This window comes from Chelonia mydas, chromosome 1, assembly GCF_015237465.2.
Source record: "Chelonia mydas isolate rCheMyd1 chromosome 1, rCheMyd1.pri.v2, whole genome shotgun sequence".
NCBI classification, from domain to species: domain Eukaryota; kingdom Metazoa; phylum Chordata; order Testudines; family Cheloniidae; genus Chelonia; species Chelonia mydas.
The window spans coordinates 305,796,937-305,816,094 of record NC_057849.1 but is presented as its reverse complement, the minus strand read 5'-3'; the positions used below and the strand labels follow the sequence as shown (position 1 = coordinate 305,816,094).

General features: G+C 42.7%; 2 protein-coding genes across 27 annotated transcripts in view; both read left to right on the top strand.

Moving 5' to 3' along the window:
• Positions 1 to 19,158, top strand: part of CADPS2 (calcium dependent secretion activator 2) — a 556,952-nt gene that overhangs the window by 147,781 nt on the left and 390,013 nt on the right. The gene's annotated exons all lie outside the window — the stretch shown is intronic.
• On the top strand, positions 12,492 to 13,634 carry LOC102930073 (RING finger protein 148). Its single transcript, XM_007072663.4, is given in 1 exon segment — positions 12,492 to 13,634. A coding segment is annotated over 1 exon segment (1,143 nt).

Below are 19,158 nucleotides of genomic sequence, written 5' to 3'. Positions count from 1 at the left end.
GAAGGCACTAGGTTATCAACCTGCTTAGCCTGGGCTACCTCCTACCTGTGTCTTGTGGGCAGGCAGGCAGGCTCTGCTTAGGCTGCAGCTTCCAGCCCCAGCTCCAAGGGCAGCAGGTGAGTAGTCCCCTTCTGGGCAGAGGGAGCTCAGCTAGCAGGGGGTGGAGAGGATAGAGTGACAGGGAAGGGGGAGAGGAACGAGTAGGGGCTGTTGCCCCGGGGGAAGAGGCGGAGCAGAGGGAGGTTCCGGCGCTCCTGTAGTAGTGTCCAGTTTTGAGAAATTGGAAAGTTGGCAACCCTACCCTCTTTCCCTCTTCTCTCTTGCTCTGTTTCCCTTCACCCTTTCCCTTCTGTGTCCTCTCTGCCTTCACTTTTTGCTTCATGTAGCTTATCCCCTTAGATAAACCCTCCCCAAAAATAAAATTGTGCAAATAACATGATGTTTGCAGCCATCACATTGTTCATTCTGCTGGTGTGTTATATCCCTTCCCTGGTTCTGTGTCTGTCTTGTCTATTTGGATTGTTAGCTCTTTGAGGCAGGGACTGTCTACTATTGTGTTTGTGCTGTGCCTAGCCCAGTGGGAGCCCTGTTCTTGATTGGTCCTTGTGCACTACCATAATAAACATAATAATTTTCCAGATCTTTTCTTCCATGTTGGGCAACCTTGTACCAGACTTCCCTTGTGCCTGCAGCAAGTACCTGACTCACTTTACCTTATTCAAATCCCTTCCTTCCAATTATTATTCTGGAACACGTTCCTTGTCTCAATGTTTCTTCTTAGATTCTATTGGCTGAGTAACACTTCCTTCCTTTGTTTATTCCCTGATTTACATCCTGATTTCTAATGACCTGAGTGTGATGAGCTCTTTAGATTACTTTCTCAAGTGGCAATGTTGACTCAATCTGTAAGCTCTGTGCACTGTCAACAACATTGGTTACAAATATCTTGCAGCTGTTTACTAACTAGCCTAATTATTTAATTACAGAAGCATAGATTACAATGTACCCGGCACATTGTAATATATGCTCAAGTATCGTCCTGTTATATTCCATATAGCTATAATGGAAGAGTGAGAAAGAGCCATTTTGATTATAAGGGATCATGATAATACGGAGGCCTCTGGTTGTGTGTCAAAATTGAGACCAGAAAAATCTCATGAGGATTATTTTGGCTTTTCAAGGCAACAAATAGAGAAGTGATCTCTATTTAAACATAGCAAAAATAACCCTCACAGTATGAGCTATGTGTTTTAGAGGCTAGCAGATGGATAGAAAAAAAAAATACTTTCAAATACTCTGGAACAGATTTAGTTACAATTTATTATAACTACTTAGGTCACTGTTAATCGGATTTTTAGATAAATGGGAAATAACTTTTCAGAGTAGTATAGAAGAAGCTGTAATAAAAATGAAAAATCTCACACATTAGCTGAAGTACAATTATAAATTGAGTGGAATAATAGAAAATAAAAAGCACTTGAAATTACTCTGGCTATTTAAAGCTTTAGGACAGAGGAAGGGAAACCAGTCTGGGTCAATGATTTGGATCTGTTAGAAGGCCCTTTCTCTACAGACGCTTTGCAAAAGCAGCATTGCACCCACTGCCTTCAGCTACCTCCTTATCTCAGCCTGCCTTCATATTCTTCCGCTTCCAGACCCTTTTATTTCAAAATCTGCCTGAATGTGCAACATGAAAGGACTAAAAAAGTAGTTTTATTGGTAGGCATGCTTCAAACGATCATGACAATGATGGATCAAAGCTGTTACTATATAGTTTAGCTATAGGGATGTCTGCAGTAAAGTTATCACCCATGCCATTTGTATGTTTGCCAGTGTCTTGGTGCAGTTAAATTTGTGGGAGAAAATATAATGGCAGGAAAATATAATTGCAGAAATATATTTGTTTTGGAATGATGCATTAAAACATAATTTTGAAAGGTCTAGAACTTACTGTAGTTCAGTGAATTTTTAATATTTTCTAAAAATTTAATAGCTCTAAAGGGAGAGCGAACTATGACTAAGAAGTCTCAAAATTGCTATTAAAGCTATACGAACCTTGACACATAATTGGAAAGCAGAAAAATAGTCTAATTTATAAAAGTTTGCACTTTGCATACTAAAATCTAGAGGGATTAAACTGCAGTCCAAATGTTCATTAATCTTCCCATTGAAGCGTTGCTGTCTGAAGTGCAGCTGGGTTATTATTAAATCTGAAGAAGGATTTAAGATTCAGAATGCATTTTGAAGCTATTATGTATATTATAACTTTTCCACCATCATTTTGAATTGATCACCTTGTGAAAAATCAATCAAGGAAAATGTGGAGTTGCTTTTTCACACATAAAGATTACTTTTTAGAACTGGGGGAAAAAGGGGTTGTGTGTGTTTGATTAAAAAGTTGACATTTTGAGCAAGTTGTGTTGGAATAACCTTTTCCATGCTTTCTGTAATGAAAACTAGCTGTAGGAAGTAGGATTGTAAAACGATTTAAAAAAAAATTAATCATGAGTTTAAAAAAAAATTAGTTACGATTAATTGAAGTTTTAATCATACTTTAGAGCCTACAAATCAAAGCATGAAAGGACATGTGAATGTTTAGCATATCTGGCACGTAAATACCTTGCAACACTGACTACAATAGTGCCATGCGAGCTGCTGTTCTCACTTTCAGGCGACCTTGTAAATAAGAAGTGGGCAGCATTATCTACCGTAAATGTTTGTCTTAGCGGTTGACTGAACAAGAAATAGGACTGAGTGAACTTTGTTTTGTTTTTGAGTGCAATTATGTTAAAAAAAAATCTACATTTGTAAATTGCACTTTCATGATAGAAATTGCACTACAGTACTTGTATGAGATGAACTGAAAAATACTATTTTATCATTTTTACAGCTCAAATATATATAATCAAAACTAATAATATAAAGTGAGCACTATACACTTTGTATTCTGTGTTGTAAATTAAATCACTATATTTGAAGATGTAGAAAAACATCCAAAAATATTTATAATTTAAATTGGTTTTCTATTATTGCTTAAAGTGATTAAAACTGTGATTGATTGTGACTGTTTTTTAATATAGTTAATTTGTTTTGCATTAATCACATACATTAACAGTAATTAATAGACAGCCCTAGTGGGAAGGAGATGAGGTTCAAGAAGGGGGTGGCAGCCCAGCCCAGGAAAAAAAAGGCAAGGACGTATTTTCATTTTTGTACGTGTAACTCTTAACCAAGCCACTATTGATTCAAGACTTCTTGTTCCTTCATCCTGTATTTTCCAGTGCAGTCTCTGTGTCTTTTAGATTTTAAGCTCTTTGAGGTAGGGACTGTCTATATATCTGTATTTTCTACAGCACCAAGCACACTGTTGGCACTAGACAAATAGTACTAATCAAACTTTCTAATGATATATTATTGATTATAAACTCAGATCAGCTTGCTAGATCTTCAGTCTTCTTTCCCCCTCTAAATTGTTGAACTGTTTTACCATTTTAGAGACTATTTTTCTTTTTAAATGTATTTTTCTTCTAAAAAGGGTGCGTGCAGATAGATGATGATAATTAAAACACTCCTTCCTTATTTGACTTTTATGTTTCTGTGTTTATCTTTTGTCTCTCCTTTCTTCATCAGCCTTTCCCCGTTTCCACTTCCCTATTTCCCGGCCCACTTAGTCTATTTTCCCCTTCCACAACCATTCTACTGCTCTCCTGTCCTCTGCCATCTGCCTTTTTGGTCCTCATTGTCTACAAATTCCCCTGCTTGGTGGGGAGTGTGGTCCTCGTGTCACCCAGACACTGTTCCTCAGATCAACAGCGGGGAATGGTGGGTAGGGAAGTCATTTCTTTTCTCCTTTGGCATGGGGAATCTTCTATCCTTGGCCTTCCTCTGTGGATCTTTCCTTCTCTCCCCCACAAACACCCCCATCCAACCCTTCCTCCCAGAAAGAGCCCCAAACCAAAAAAACACCACGATCATGTTTCTTGGAATAAAAAAAAACCTTCCTTGGTAGGAAGGGGAAGTATCCTTTTATCTTTGACTGTTCCGGCCTCCTGAAACCCAAATTCTCTCTCTTTCTCTCCTCCCCACCCCACCCATCCTGAGGGTTATGGGAGGAGTGATAATATACTGCAGTGAAAAGTGAGAGGCAGCATAGTCTAGTGGATTTCAGGATGTGAGTTCTTATCCAGAGTCTGTCAATTACATTTGGTAGGTCCATGGGCAAATCATTGGTAAGACTGTAAAGTCTCTGAGAGACGGACCATGTTCTTCTGTATTTTCTCTGAAGTATCTAGTACTCATGGAAGCTGCAAAAGCATACCACAGAATATGATCTTCGGAGTACTATTGGAATTGTTAATGTGGGGTGTTTTTTTTTTAAAAGAACTGATGCAGAAAGAATAAGAGAATTTTTGACCTTGCAGGAAATTTTTTTCATTGGATTGTCACTATTCTTTGTATCCCTTTTGCAAGTAATCTGAAACACATTGGGACCTGTCCTTTGGCCGTATTGTTGCTCTTCATGTGTTGCTTCCTAGAGTATCAGTTATGCATTTTATTGTTTGTCTGTAGAGTATCTTATAACTTTTTAGCCTTAACAGAAATATATTTTCTACAGCAAATGTGCCAAATTCTAATGGGATAACAAATCTGTTGTGGTGCAAAAGTCGTGGCCATTCCAGTGCTCAAGAGGGCTTTCACTTTCATCTCCAACAGAATCGTAAGAGCAATACGCACCCCAACTTTATCAGAATGGCACTTCAATACAAAACCTTAACAGTGACCTCCATAACGTTAAGGCAAAATAACTTCCTATAGATATATTGAATGTGTGACAGTCAGATGTGCTGATCTGTTGATACAAAAGCATATGAGATCACTGTTAACATTTTGCATTGGAGTTCAGGTTTGATCAGCCTGGGATATGTGTTGCTTTTGGGCATCTTTTGGAGATGAAAGCCTTATGGAACACTGGAGTGTGCTGTTGACAGTGTTGTAGGCAGTATGAAGGTGGAAAGGAATGAATTTCCATTGTTTTAAGTGTTTAGGTGGATGAAGTGTATAGCCCCATTAAAGTCAATGGCAAACTGGGATTTCATCCTCTCTGTTTCCAGCGCTCATGTCAGGAAAATGAGAGTAGTGGGCCTATAATACTTCATCTGTCTCAGGGAGGTTTGTGTGCCCTTCATTGGGCTGTGGAGAATGGAAGGAAGCAACCACACTTTTTGGGTTCACATATGCACATACTACTACACCTCTACCCCGATATAATGCGGTCCTCGGGAGCCAAAAAATCTTACCGCGTTATAGGTGAAACCGCGTTATATCGAACTTGCTGATGATCCACTGGAGTGCGCAGCCCCGCCCCCCAGAGTGCCCCTCTTTACCGCGTTATATCCAAATTTGTGTTATATCGGGGTAGAGGTGCTCTCTGGGTTCCTTTTTGCTATCAATAACAGTGCTGTTCACTTTGGCCTGCAGTGCATAACAATATTAGGTGATTGAGACTATTACAGAGTGCAAGTACTTACAAACAACCTTAACAGAATTTCCAGATTCTTCTATGATACTATTAAACTTCACAGCTTTCTTTGTAAGCGTGGGATAGTTCTGCAAACTCATTTTTAACAAAAAGTAAGAAATTTCTCCTTCTCCAAAGGAATTACTAAGGTTGAAGGTATATTGGTTGGGCGCTGTGGGGAAGGTTACACGGGGGCTTATGCTAATGTAAATAATGGAATTAAGTCTCCAAGGATTTTAATTTGGCACTTTCCAGGGATGCTAAATTAACTGGGGAAAAAAGACACCTTTTTCTCTCCACACCTTCCCCAATAAGCAACACATATTTTCAAAGTACTGGGTTGGGGTTTTTACCTACACAGCTTTCATTAAGCCTAATGAGAGTTGTACAGTGGAAACACAGCATCACTTAGAACATGTATTAATGTTTCAGGGTTTTACTGAACCTTTTTACTGGTATGAGGAGAGATGGTATTATGGATTAAATTTTTAACGGGGCTTCACTCTGTTTCTCTTTGCCTGCATGATTTTTGAGTGCTCATATACATAGGCTATATAATTTACATGTACAAAAGCCCTCTGAATAAGTAATGTTTTGAAAATTTTGATCTCTTTTGGTCCTCAAACATCCAAATATGTATGATTTCAAAATAGAGATATAGTAGGGTGTTTTTTCAGACTAATAGCTACTAACCCACATTGGGGAAAAATAGGTACTGCAAGAGAACTTTGACAACGAAACAAATACTTGCAGTGAAAGGATCTTTATATTTCAAGCAAAATTAATCCTGTATGACGCCATTGACAAATGTGCTGAGACTTGCATGGTTTCCATTTTACACTCGAGTGGAGCAAAAATGAGAACCACAAGTCACTCTGGGGAAACATTTAATGAAGAGGAATAATCTTTTCTCCTACCACAAACTTAACCGTGGTTTTGTTTGGTAAATAACTGTAAAATTTGGGTCCCACATCCAGGGATGGCCTATCCTGGGAGATCAGAGTATAAAACACTAATTTTTAACAAAGAATCATATTTATTTTGTGCAGAAATGATTTTTTTAAAAGAGCTACTAACCTTCCTGTCCAATGGCAATTAAGGAACTCCCTTGCTAGTGGAATGAAAATCCTATTGGTTTTAAACAAACTATTTGTTTTAAACAAAATTGCTTTCATTTAAAAAAAAAGATTGTTTTCAGTTATCTGTTGTTGCAGAAATTGCCTTTTGTAGTGTATGAATGTAATGCATTCTTCCTGAGTCTGCCAGATACAGTTTCAGTGTGTTTCAGGGCTGGCTCTAGGTTTTTTGCCGCCCCAAGTGCAAAAAACCACAACCCTCAGAGAACGCAACTTCCGAAGCAAAAAAACCCCAAAAAACAAACAACAACAACAAAAGCACCCGGAATGCCGCCCCTGGAATTGTGCCACCCCAAGCACATGCTTGGTTTGCTGGTGACTTGAGCCGGTCGTGGCATGTTTTGATGCTCATCACTTTCACAAGTATTAAATATAACATTTAATAAGATTCTGGTCATCTTTAATGCTGATTTTTAGATCCCCGAATAACTTGGAAATAGACCTGATTCTTGTCAACTTGGGAAAGCTGTGGGCACCAGCAGAGAGGCAGTAAAATGGGGCAGTTCATGGGGACAGTAATAACACACCTGCTTCTTAATTTTCATAGCTCTCCAGCTCTGTTTTAATCAGTAGAACTCAAGGTGCTTTACAAAGGGAGGTCAGTTGCATTACCCATTTTACAGATGGGGAAACCAAGGCACAGGGAGGTGAAATCGCTTGCCCATGGTCACCCAGCAGACCAATCACAGAACTGGGAATAGAACCCTGGGCTTCTGAGCCTCAGTCTAGTGCTCTGTCCTCTAGGCATACTGAGCTCCCTCATCTTACTCTTGTTTCAAGTACCAGCCATAACACTGGTGGGGGTAGATCAGAAAGCCAGAATAACATACTTCTGAATATCCTTTCTTTGGAATGTTCCACATAATTTTATTCAGATCTCTTAAACTAGCACCTCTTTTCATAAATTACATTGATAGCAAGTATTACAAAATTAGAATGGAAAACCATTTGTCTTGGCAGCAGCAACAGGAATATTCACTGTTGGGGAGTAGCATATGTGAAACTAACAGCAAACTGCCTGTGCACTCAAAAAACATCCTTTGATTTCTTGTTTTCTCTTTTTGTTTCCTCATATTTATTTTTGTCTAATTGCTTTTTCCTGGTCTCTCTCTAGCTGTCTTGTGATTCTCTTTTCCTTTTGAAGTTTTTCTCTCTTTTTCAAATTCCTTCTCCTTTTTCTTCCTTTTTTGGTCTGTCTCATTTTTCTTCCCCCTCCTTCCTTTTAATTTTATTGGGACCCTTTCACTCAATGTGTGAATCCCTCATCTTTCTTGCCCTCTTTTCCCCCAGTTTTCCCCTCTCATACTAATCTGGACCCCCATTTTTCCAGTGTCTCTTTGCAGACCTGCTTTTCCCATTATCTCTTTCTATATGCTTTGGTGCATCTCCCCTTGTTTCTTATGTGCTTCCTTTTACTTCCAATTTCCTCATATGGTTGTGGGGGGCCCTTTGACCAGCCTGTTGCGTTCTCCTCCAGCTCTATCTCAGTTCACTTCCTAGCTCTGTCTTTTAGTCAGTCTGAGACAGCACTATTGAAGGAAGTTGTCAGGAAGACTTTAGAGGTCAGAGTAGCACAAAGAGGAATTGGAGAGACCATCACAAAGCTGATGACTGATGGGGAGGGATTTTTGCCTAAACGTAGGGGAGCGCTGGTCCCACAGAGGAGAGACGTTCACTTGTTATTCCTCGGCCCTTGCCAGTGGTAGAACCCAATAGCTTTCCTGTTGAGTTCTTTGCCTTCAGTGTTGCTAAGCATTCTTGAGTTAAGTAATAGATTTCCAGATCTTCCAGAGAAATCAGGGTGTAGCATAGTAGTGCTTTCTCTCTCTACAGCCAAGGGAATGTCCTGTGAAAAACGTAATCCAAGCATACTTTTGCAAATGTTTCTTTTCCCAAATAGATGCAGTTGTATCTAATCAGAGGGCAACAAGTATTTCTACAGTTTTGCTCCAGAGGTGGAAGTAGTTTTGGTTCCTTGATAGGGTTGCCAACTTTCTAATGGCACAAAACTGAACACCCTTGCCCCATCTCTACCTGAGGCCCCGCCCCTGCCTTCTCTGAGCCCCGCCCGCTGCACACTCTCTCCCCTCCTTCCTCTGTTGCTCACTCTCTCCAACCCTTGCTAATTTTCACAAGGCTGGGGCACATTCCTCTAATTTTTTCCATCCACGTGTGGAATAAATGTTATGTGCACCGAAGTGTGTGCCGATGTGCACCACCAGTAGAAACAAAAAAACCTATATATATATTGTGACAGGGTCAGGCCATATGGCTATAGGAGAGTAATAGAAGGCAGATATATTAGCCCCAGGCTAAGTAGGTCCCTTTTCCCTGGGTAAGGTAACAGGGAAGGTTTCAGAACAATCAGGAGCCTTCTGGAGACAATTAAGACAGGCTGATTAGAACACCTGCAGCCAATCAAGAAGCTGCTAGAATCAATTAAGGCAGGCTAATCAGGGCACCTGGGTTTTAAAAAGGAGCTCACTTCAGTTTGTGGTGTGCGTGTGTGAGGAGCTGGGAGCAAGAGGCACTAGGAGCTGAGAGTGAGAACGCGGACTGTTGGAGCAGAAGGCGGGCCCAGGTTCCCCCCAAACCTCCCAACTCCTGGTCAGACACAGGAGTTGTTGTCCTGGACTGTGGGTTCATGAAAATGGCCAAACTGAGGGCTGCTGTGAAGCTCCAAGGTGAGCAAATCTGCCAGTAAGCACAAGACCCACCAAGGTAGAGGAGGAACTTTGTCTCTCTCTCTCTCTCTCTCTCTCTCTCTCTCTCTGTTTAAAAACTTACCATAGGGAAAATTACTCCAGACAGGACAGGTTAGGCATTTTAGAACTCACTACTCAAACGAATTAAATTTAAGTGTAAGAGAAATAAAAATTATGAAATGCATAGACCAGTCAAAACACTAAAATAACACACTTTAAAAGAATAAAATTACAGAGAATATATGTGCATTGCAAAAAGTTCAAAGAAGTAACAACAATAATAATACAAGTATGTGTTGGGAGGTGAGTGTGAAAAAGACTGTGTGTGTGTGTGTGAGAGACAGAGAGAGAGAGACACACACACAGAAACCATGTGTGTGCTGGCTGCTGGGGAAAGCTGTGCGCTGTCTCTTTAAGACACTCACTGAAAGCTCTCCTGCTCTGTCCTGAGCCCTGTTGTCTCCCCCGCCCTGCTCTGTGGAGGTGGGGTACATGGGCGGGGGGGGGAGGGGGAAGAGAGACTGTGTGAGGTGGCTGCTGGGGAAATCTCAGAAACAGTGCACTGTCTCTTTAAGAAAGACACTCAGCCACTCACCATTCAGACCTTACACTGTAACAGCTCCTAGTCCTCCTGAGCCAGGCTGTATCTCCTCTGCCCTGCTCTGTGGAGATGGAGGGTCCCAGGAGCAGCTGCAGGATGGAGCAATGTTGGGGGAGGGGCCCCTGAACACAAATCAGCTGGGAGGCACTTAAATCTCTCCTGCATGGCTGCCCAAGTGCACAGCTTACAGGGAACACGGCTGGGCAGGAGGTTGGGGTGCAGGCTTTGGGGTGGGCCAGGGATGAGGGTTTTGGGGTGTAGGAGAGGGCTCTGGGCTGGGGGATGGAGCCTAGGGGTTCCGTGTGTGGGAAGTGGCTCTGGGCTGAGGCAGGGGGTTGGGGTGTAGAAAGGGGTATGGGCTCTGGGCCGGGGGTGCGGGCTCTGGGGTGAGGCCAGAAATGAGGGGTTCAGGGTGTGGGAGGGGGTTCTGGGCTAGGGCAGGGGTGCAGGCTCTGGGAGGGAGTTTGGGTGCGGGAGGCGGTGTGGATGCGGGAGGGGACTCAGCTGGGTTGCGGGAGGGGGTGTGCAGGAGAGGGTGAGGGATGTGGGCTCAGGGAGCTCCCTGGGAGCAGTGACATGTCCCTCGGCTCCTAGGCGGAGGCACGGCTAGACAGCTCTGTGTGCTGCCTCAGCCCACGGGCGCTGCCCCCACAGCTCCCATTGACCGTGTTTCCCAGCCAATGGGAGCAGCAGAGCCAGAGCTCGGAGCAGCACGCGGAGTCCCTCTCTCCTCCGCCTAGGAGCCAAGGGACTTGTCGCCTCTTCTGGGGAGCTGTGCGGAACCAAGTAGGGAGCCTGCCAGCCCCGCCAACTGGACTTTTAATAGCCTAGTCCACGGTGCTGACCAGAGCCATCAGGGTCCCTTTTCGAACGGGTATTCTGGTCGACAGCTGGCAACCCTATTCCTTAACTATCTTATTACCACTTAGATCTTTACTAAAGGATTTGTATCTGCATTTCCTCTGATACCAGTGGAGTTCCATGGGAACTGCAAAGTTCTTCGAGGAGTGTCCCTGTGGGTGCTCCACTTTAGGTGTCTTGGCGCATTGCGCTTATAACTGAAGATTTACAGTAGCAGTGTCTCGGTTGGCTGCGCACGCATGGCAGCCGTCTCACCACACTCTGGTCGGCTACCTAGCATGTGCAGCCAACCGACCCCCAGTTCCTTCTTTACTGCCCTTGGCTTGAGTCGGAGCAACAGCAGCACCCCTTTGACTTCGTAGAAAGTTTATATTCCTTCCTTTTTCTTTTATCTTCTCTGTTCTAGTTAACTTCGGTTACCATTACTTTTAGTTTCTTCCATAATTTAAAAAAAAATCAGGGTAGTTTTTCACCTCCCGCCCCCGGCAGGCTTCCACCAATGACTGCTTAAACACGGGCTCCCCTGTTTCTCTCCAGAGCTGGACCTTCCTCAGGCATGCCTGGTTCCCCTGGATTTAAATGCTGCCTGACCTGCAGGCTATCTATACCTGTTTCAGATGGCCATGCTCAGTGGGTCCGCTGTCTCAGAGAGACCCATATTCCTCAAAAGTGTCCTCATTGTAAAAAACTGACTGTCAGGACGCTAAAGGCCAGGGACCGCCAATATTATTCATGATGGAGAAATCCCTCAGGCCAACCTCCAATCCAGATTCCAGGACGCCTCCTGGCCAATGGTCACCAGCAGCAGCCTCAGACAAGGGCTCTACTACCAAGACTGCTTCGAAGAACCCTATCACTAAAAGGCAACCAAACACCCGTTTCAGTCATTGCTACAGCGAGACCTGCCTAAAAAGAAACGGTCTCCTGGCAAAAAATCTGCCCTGGTACCGATGACACCAAGAGCCTTGGACCGCGAGGCACCGGGAATGTCCGGTACTGAGATTTCCCAAGGAGCCAAGGACCCGGTACGGGCAGGCTCTCAGTCGGGTGAGCTATCTAAAGCCAAACTCCTTAGCTTGGCACCGACCATGAAGAAGAATGTCTCGGCACCGCCCGCTGTAATGGCGCCACCTGCTGCACATATACAGCTCAGCAAGACCTCGGCACCAACAGTTCTGACCCTTTCCTCTCAGATTGCGCTGCCGTTCCTGGCACCGAGCTTCCTGATACTGCAACTTTTCCCTAGATAGGCAGACCTGGAAGTTTCTTCTACACCAGGGACCCCTCTATTCGGTACCAATGCTACTCCAGCGAGGCCCAGACCAAGCCAGACCATCACCCCAGGAGCTTCGGCGCCACCTTCTTCCAGTGATGATGTTGAGGAGGATGACCCAGGACTATGTAGAGAAAACTAAATCAGTATTTTAGTGGTTTTAGCAAGTACAATTACAGGTATGCAAATGAGTTAGTCCTTGTTAATATGTTGGCTCATGAGCATCTCATGTCACAATCCCATTACCTAACAGTGAGCTGTTTATTATTATTTTGAAATCAGCCTTTTAACTTTTTTTTAAAGCTATATTTTCCCTCTTCTGTTTGTAAGAAACACACTAGCAGACTGTCAAAATGCAGGAGACCAGTGGAATTTATTCTGTTTTTACAGGCTTTTAATGTTTTATTCTCTTTAACTGTTCTTAACTATGATCATTTTTGTTTTGTTTTACTGGTTGTTTAATTGTTTGGCTGAGAAAGGAATGAAGTTGCTTGGGACTAGTGCTTGGAGAAGAGGGGACAAATCGTCCTGATTGCTGTGTCTTGGTGTCTTTCTGGTGCTGAGTCTGCATGTCTCCCGAGCCAATGCCTTTTGGGTTGCTCATCTGAACATATCATTTCAAATAGGGAACAAGACTGTATGGGAGTTAGCTGACAATGGAGTATTTGGAAAAAACTCCCCATGGAAGAAGGTGTCTGGAGTGGTGGTGCCACCAGAGGGAATGAACCAAATTGCCTGCAACCCCTTAACAAACTTCAGCAGGCCTGTAAACTCTGAGACCTGGATAGCCCTCATTAAGAGGGGACACTGTACCTTCACAAAGAAAATAAATGTGGCAGCAGAGAGGGGAGCAGTTGGCGTGATTATCTATAACCATCCAGGTACAGGAAATGGAGTATTTCCTATGATGTACCTGGGTTCAGAAGATATTGTTGCAATTATGATTGGCAATCTGAAGGGCGTGGACATTTTACACTTGATACAGAATGGCATCCAAGTAATAATAGCAATAGAAGTAGGAAAACGCTGTGGTTCCTGGATGAATCATTACTGGGGATCGCTTCTCATCTGCACATTGGTAACGGTGGCCTATTTTACCTTTTACTGTGCTGGAAGGCTAAGGATAGCAAGAACTCATATCAGGAGATGCCAACAATTAACAGATGTCAAGAAAGCTATTGGTCAACTTGAGCTTCGCATATTAAAAGAGGGTGACAAGGAAGCCGAAACAGATGCAGAGAACTGCGTAGTGTGTCTGGAAGTATACAAGCCCAAAGACGTAGTGCGCATTTTAAGATGCAGACATATTTTCCATAGGAAGTGCATTGACCCTTGGCTGCTGAAGCACAGAACATGCCCCGTGTGCAAATATGACATTCTCAAAGCTAGGGAAACTGAGCTGCCTGTTAAAAATGAAGCAGAGTCTTTACAAGCTGTAGTGCCAAATGAAGCTCCTAACACCACTTTACTTAATGAAGAAGATAATCATAATGAATATGTGTTAGTACAAGGTGCAGAGAGACCATCTGTGGATGAGTAACTTTCTTCACAGATGGATAATCAAACCATTTCTTTGGTCCTTCATGTTGCTTCACCTTGATCACCTAGTTTGTAAAGGTCAAAATTAAACTTATATTCTTGAAATAAATTCCGAAATTCTGTCAGCATAAATTTTGAACTCTTTTTGCTAATTTCAATAATGCTCTGAAATGTAGAACGGATGAACGTGAATGAACTTGGCAAGTATTTCTATGATAATGAGTACTTTTTATGTGACACTTTTTGGCAACTTAAATGTCACCGTTTACACTTTCTGTATAAAAATAGTTAGGAAAACTTTGTCCTGAAAAAGAACTAAATTGTCTCTGTAACTTTTATTACCTATGAAAAATTTCAGCCTTCACTTTACCAGATGGAGTAGAACACATCTGTGTGTTTTTGTGCAGTAGCCTGGTATGGCAAAGATATAAAAGTTTTCATTTTAATATATGGATAGCACATCCTTTTGGTTAAATTATACCTTCCTAGCTAGGTAAAACACATGATTTTAAAACCAGTTAGGATTTTTTTTTACATCTGCAACTTTGATTTAAATTGTATTTCCTGTTCTCAGTCTTTTTTCTGTTGAGGCAGGGGTTTGGAGGGCACTGCTCAGATGAGGTGGGAGATAGGAGACCAGAGAAGCATTGAGGCAGGATTGGCCAGAGTTATAGTTTCTGCTGGGAGTCTGCTTAGGTTTAAGGAACACTTCTTCCCTTTTTCTCTTCCCTGCTCCCTCCCACCCCCAACTTTTATCCTTCAAAGACTCAGGAGAGAGCGAGAGAAACTGATCGTTGATACTGATTTACTTACTACATATGTAAATTGTCCACACAGCTGATTCTACCATTGTACTAATAAAATATGTTGTTTCCTTGTCCTCCCTCCCCTGCCCACATGTTTGTGTCCCCATCAGTTACATATTTTCTTGTCTCTTAGAATAGATTGTAAGCTCTCTGGGGGCATGGACTGTCATTTCTTACATTGTACAGAGCCTGCTAGCACAATAGACCCATGGAGCCCTGATGTGATGGAGATCTCTATGTGCTACTGTAACCCATGCCTGGTTGGTGTGGTGCTCTGTCCCCCTTTAGAGGCACCTAGCCCAGCTAGAGATTGATGAGTCTGCTACAGCCTTGGCTAAGAGCCATGTGGCTTTTAGCTCATGCAGTAGAGGCTCGTACACCAAGCTTCAGAGATCCCAGGTTTGATGCTGATGACTGGGTCTGTCGGCATTACAGTACAAAGAATAAATAATGAGATTTATGCTGCCACTTTGCCATTTCTTAGAGTACAGGAGGATTAGAGGAAGGAGCCTTTAATTCCCCAGCTTCTTCCACATCTTTTTCCTATGGCTACTGCACTAGTATAATACACTTACTGGTTCCTCACCTGCTCTTTTCACCTAGACACACATGATGGAGAAAAGGGACAAGCAACCGCATAAGAAAATAAAAATCACCATACTGGAGGAGTCTAGAGGTCCATCTAATCCAGTATCCAGTCTCTGACAATAGTCAGGAGCAAATCTCCAGAGGAAGGTGTAAGGATGCTACAGCAGGCAAATGTGGGATAATCTGCCCCTTCCCGCACATTAAATCTCATCCTAATATCTAAATTGAGATTAGTTTAAACCAAGAAGCATAAGGTTGATATCCTTTCTAAAATGTTGTGTTACTAATTATAACTGGATCTTCTTTATCCATAGAAGTGTACTATTCCTTTTTCAGTCTTGCTAAATTCTTGTTCTCAATGCTTTGTTTGGGAATGACTTCCAAAGTCTAATTGCACGTTTTTTGAAAAAGCAGTTCTTTTTATTGGCTTTGAATTTGCCGCCTTTTAGTTTCATTAAATATTGTCTTGTTGCTGTGTTATGGGATAGGGAGAATAAATGTTCCCAATGTAACTTCTCTACACAATTCATTCTTTTCTTTTTAACATATCTCCTCTTGTTCGTCTCCTTTCCATGATAAACAATCCCACTCTTTTTAGTCTGTTTTCCATAATGGGGCCTTTTCAGACAAACAAAAACCGTAAGTAAGGGGGAAAATAACTTCAGCTGAATGGCAGACAGTCTAATTTTACATAATTGAACAAGATGCTTAAAATAATATCAAAGATATTTAAGGTAACAAACAATAAAAGTTTGCGTTTGTTTTGCACAAGTCCTAAAGTAATGAGAGAATGGTTCCAGTGTTGTTTGCAAGTTCACTTTCTCAGAATTTATTGCAGGGTTTTTTTTTACTTGTGAATAAGGAGTTTGTAAAACACATGGGACGAATTTTAGATGTTTGCATAAGTAGGTGCAACACCAATTGGTCAGGGCTGAATTTGTCTTATTCGGTGATTTGGCTCACTAAGTGGATTGATGTTTGGGTAAGGGAGACCAAAGAAGATGTTTAAAGTCGCAAATGTAGCACTATTACAATTTATCAGCTGTAATACTTTAGTAATACCCTGATCTGAGGAAACTAGTGAATATTGGTATTTTGTAGATACAATGGGTAGATATTTATCATTAATAGGGTTTAGCTATACAGAAGCCTGCTGGAGGGAGGCCACAATAATACAAAATTGAAGCAGTGAGTATTTTTTTTTAAAAGTGAAAAGAAAACTTAAATTATAAGTTTACATGATATTGTGGTCTAATGGGTTTTTGTATCTTACAAACTGGTTAAATATGATTGAAATTACAGTTGCTGAAATTGAGATAATGTAAATTATATTGTTTAGTAAATTGGCTTTCTAATCTTTTAAGTAGAGAAAAGGATACTTTGTCATCAAAATCTCTTAATGTGCATGCACAGCCATGTGGACTTCATTAAATTCAGTATTAAATTTAGTGAATACTACAGTGTTTTCACGTTTGAGTCGCAAGTCCTAGGTCCAGTAAAAAACACAAACAAACAAAAAACCTCCCCCCACCACACAACCACTTGTTTGGGTATGTATTTTACATTTTTCAATGCTAGCTTTTCTTAGTCCATAGGAACGTTACTTAAAAGATAAATATGTTACACAGCTCCATTCTTGTAAGCTGTTTACTCATTCCATTATTTTTTTAATTCAAAAAGTGAATTATTAGATTTTCTTTGAAGGATAATTGGTAAGAATAATTGATCCGGTGCTATAAGACTACTGTGAAGTGTTCCAAACCTATCATAGCAGCAAGATTAATCTAGTTTATTCACAATGATTAGGCTAAAGGAAACCTTTTAAAGGAAATTATTTCAATAGATAAAATAAAAAATGGTAATTTCTGCAGCTGTAACAGAGGATGCACTTGTGGCCGTTTTTACGATAGTTAGGTTAAGCCCATGCTTGAGCCCATGTCATTTAGTGAGGAGGATATGGAAAGGAGTATTGTATCAATAGAAGGTTATTGTCTAAGTTTGTGTGTTGACCCAGGAGTCGTTTCCAGGATTGAGATTGGTGATCCATTTAAATGCTTATACATTTTGGTGATTTATGGATTGTAGCAAATGCAAGAGGACTAAACTCAGTAAGGGGTTTTTTTGGAGGGCAAACTCCCAGTGCCAAAAAAAAGGGGAAGGGTCGATGGGAAATCAGGACCCTGAGACTGACAGTCCCCAGGAACAATGGGGAGAAGCAAATGCTCCAGGTCAGCCTGATAGACAAGGCGGGCAGGCTAATCAGGGAGTCAGGAGGCCAGGGAGGTCCCGTCCTCCGTGTGAGCTGGAATTGCCTGGGTCAGACAGAGTGGGGCAGAGCTAAGGAGAGAGCAGGGGCCCAAGCTGAGCTGGGGAGCAGAACTGTGCCAGATCCAAAGGGGCCAGAGACGCAGCCCAGGGAGAGCAGATCCTGTGCTGGGAGCAGAGCTGCAGCCACAGAGCCAGAGGGGCCAGAGAAGCAGCCCAAGGGGCTGGAGGCAGAGCCAGTAGCATCATCAGTGCTGAGGCAGAGTGGAGCTGGAGCTAGAAAGAGTGGAGCTGGGGCTGAAGCCAGGTGTGGTGAGCAACTGGGGCCAGCCAAGGGGGGATCCTGGGCAAAAGGTCCAGCGCAGAAAGACACCCCCAGCCAAGGGCCCTTGCATGCCAGACTGGGAGGGGGATTTTAACCTGATGGGGGGCTGACGCTGGGAAGAAGCGTCCCACCACCCAAAGCCCAGAAGTATGTGGCCACCACCAGAGCAAGTGTCCAACCCGCAGCATCCCTGGAGCACAGCCAGGGCCTGAGAAGGCGGCCTGGGACTTACAAGGGACAGACTGTTAATTGCCCTGACATTCCAGAAACACTGTTTGTGATGTTCCCTGCCACTGAGCGGGGTGGTCTGTTTTCCTTTAACCTTTCCCATTTTTCCTTACCATTAATTTAATCAGCAATTAACTTAAAAAGAGAATATTTGCTTTAAATTGTATGTAATGATCAGTGGGTCAGGGAAGTGTTCAGTACATAGAGAGTACCCCGGAGTGGGGACACCCGAGCCCCTGTCCTAGGTGACCACAGCAAGGTTGGAGATCGAGCCCCCCAGGAATCCTGGGCCCAGCCTTGTTGGGGTTACAAGGACTCTGCCAGACAGGAGAGTGGTAAGGCTGCCCTTGAGGTCAGGGAGGCCTCTGGGTAAAGGAAGTGGGAGCAAGGACTCAGATCCTTCTGCTAGCCCACTTCACCAGGGTAGTGCAGAAGCCAGGAAAGTTCCCCACAATAGCGGGACCATTCCCCCGCTTACACAAAGTCAGGAGAGCTCCTCAGGAAAGGAAGTTGGCCTCTTGCCATCAGTCTGTCCCGATTGCATCCTGTATGCCAGCCAGCCACTCTGATCTCCCCAGCATCAGGTGCTTTGACACCAGCGATCATGTGGGGTTTTTATGTCTGTGGATGAGGTCCATGTTAGGTCTCCACTGTCCCACTGACTTCAGTCTGACAGCCTATATGCTGAGTGGGTAAATATGGTAGACTGGGATTGTTCTGGGGAAGTGAAAAATGTTTTGGTATAGAACAAGAAATCTTTCACAACAAAGTTCTATGCCCCAACCTGAACAGGCAGAAGGTATCTTAAAAGGCTACTACTGGCTGACCCATCTAGTGCAGTGTTCCATAGAAATAAACTGATCCTTTGTCTTCGCCCATTGCTCCTGGAGTGTGGTTTTACTGTACTGGTACAGCTTTGCTGGTGTAGCTGCATCCACATTAGGAGCGCTAGCTGGTATACTGGTAAAGCACTACCACTGAGGTTTCCGTGTTCCACTTAGATTAATCCATGAATGTTTCTTATCTCCAAGCCCTGGTAGCTACCTTGCTGAGGCTAGGTTATGTAGTTTAGCTAATTAGAACTAAGCCTAGTTTTAAATACAAGAACAATAGGGGGAAAAATCTTCTGTAAACGTACTGTTAAACATACTTTAAACGAATGCACTAATTATCAAAGGGAACAACCTGATTTAGGGAGAGGATTGGGTTTCATGTATGCCCTAGTCTGCGGGAATGAAAGTGAAGGACTGGGGGGGAAAGATTTTATTGGGGTGCTTATAACAATGGATATGGAAATGGGTGCTGGCAAGAAA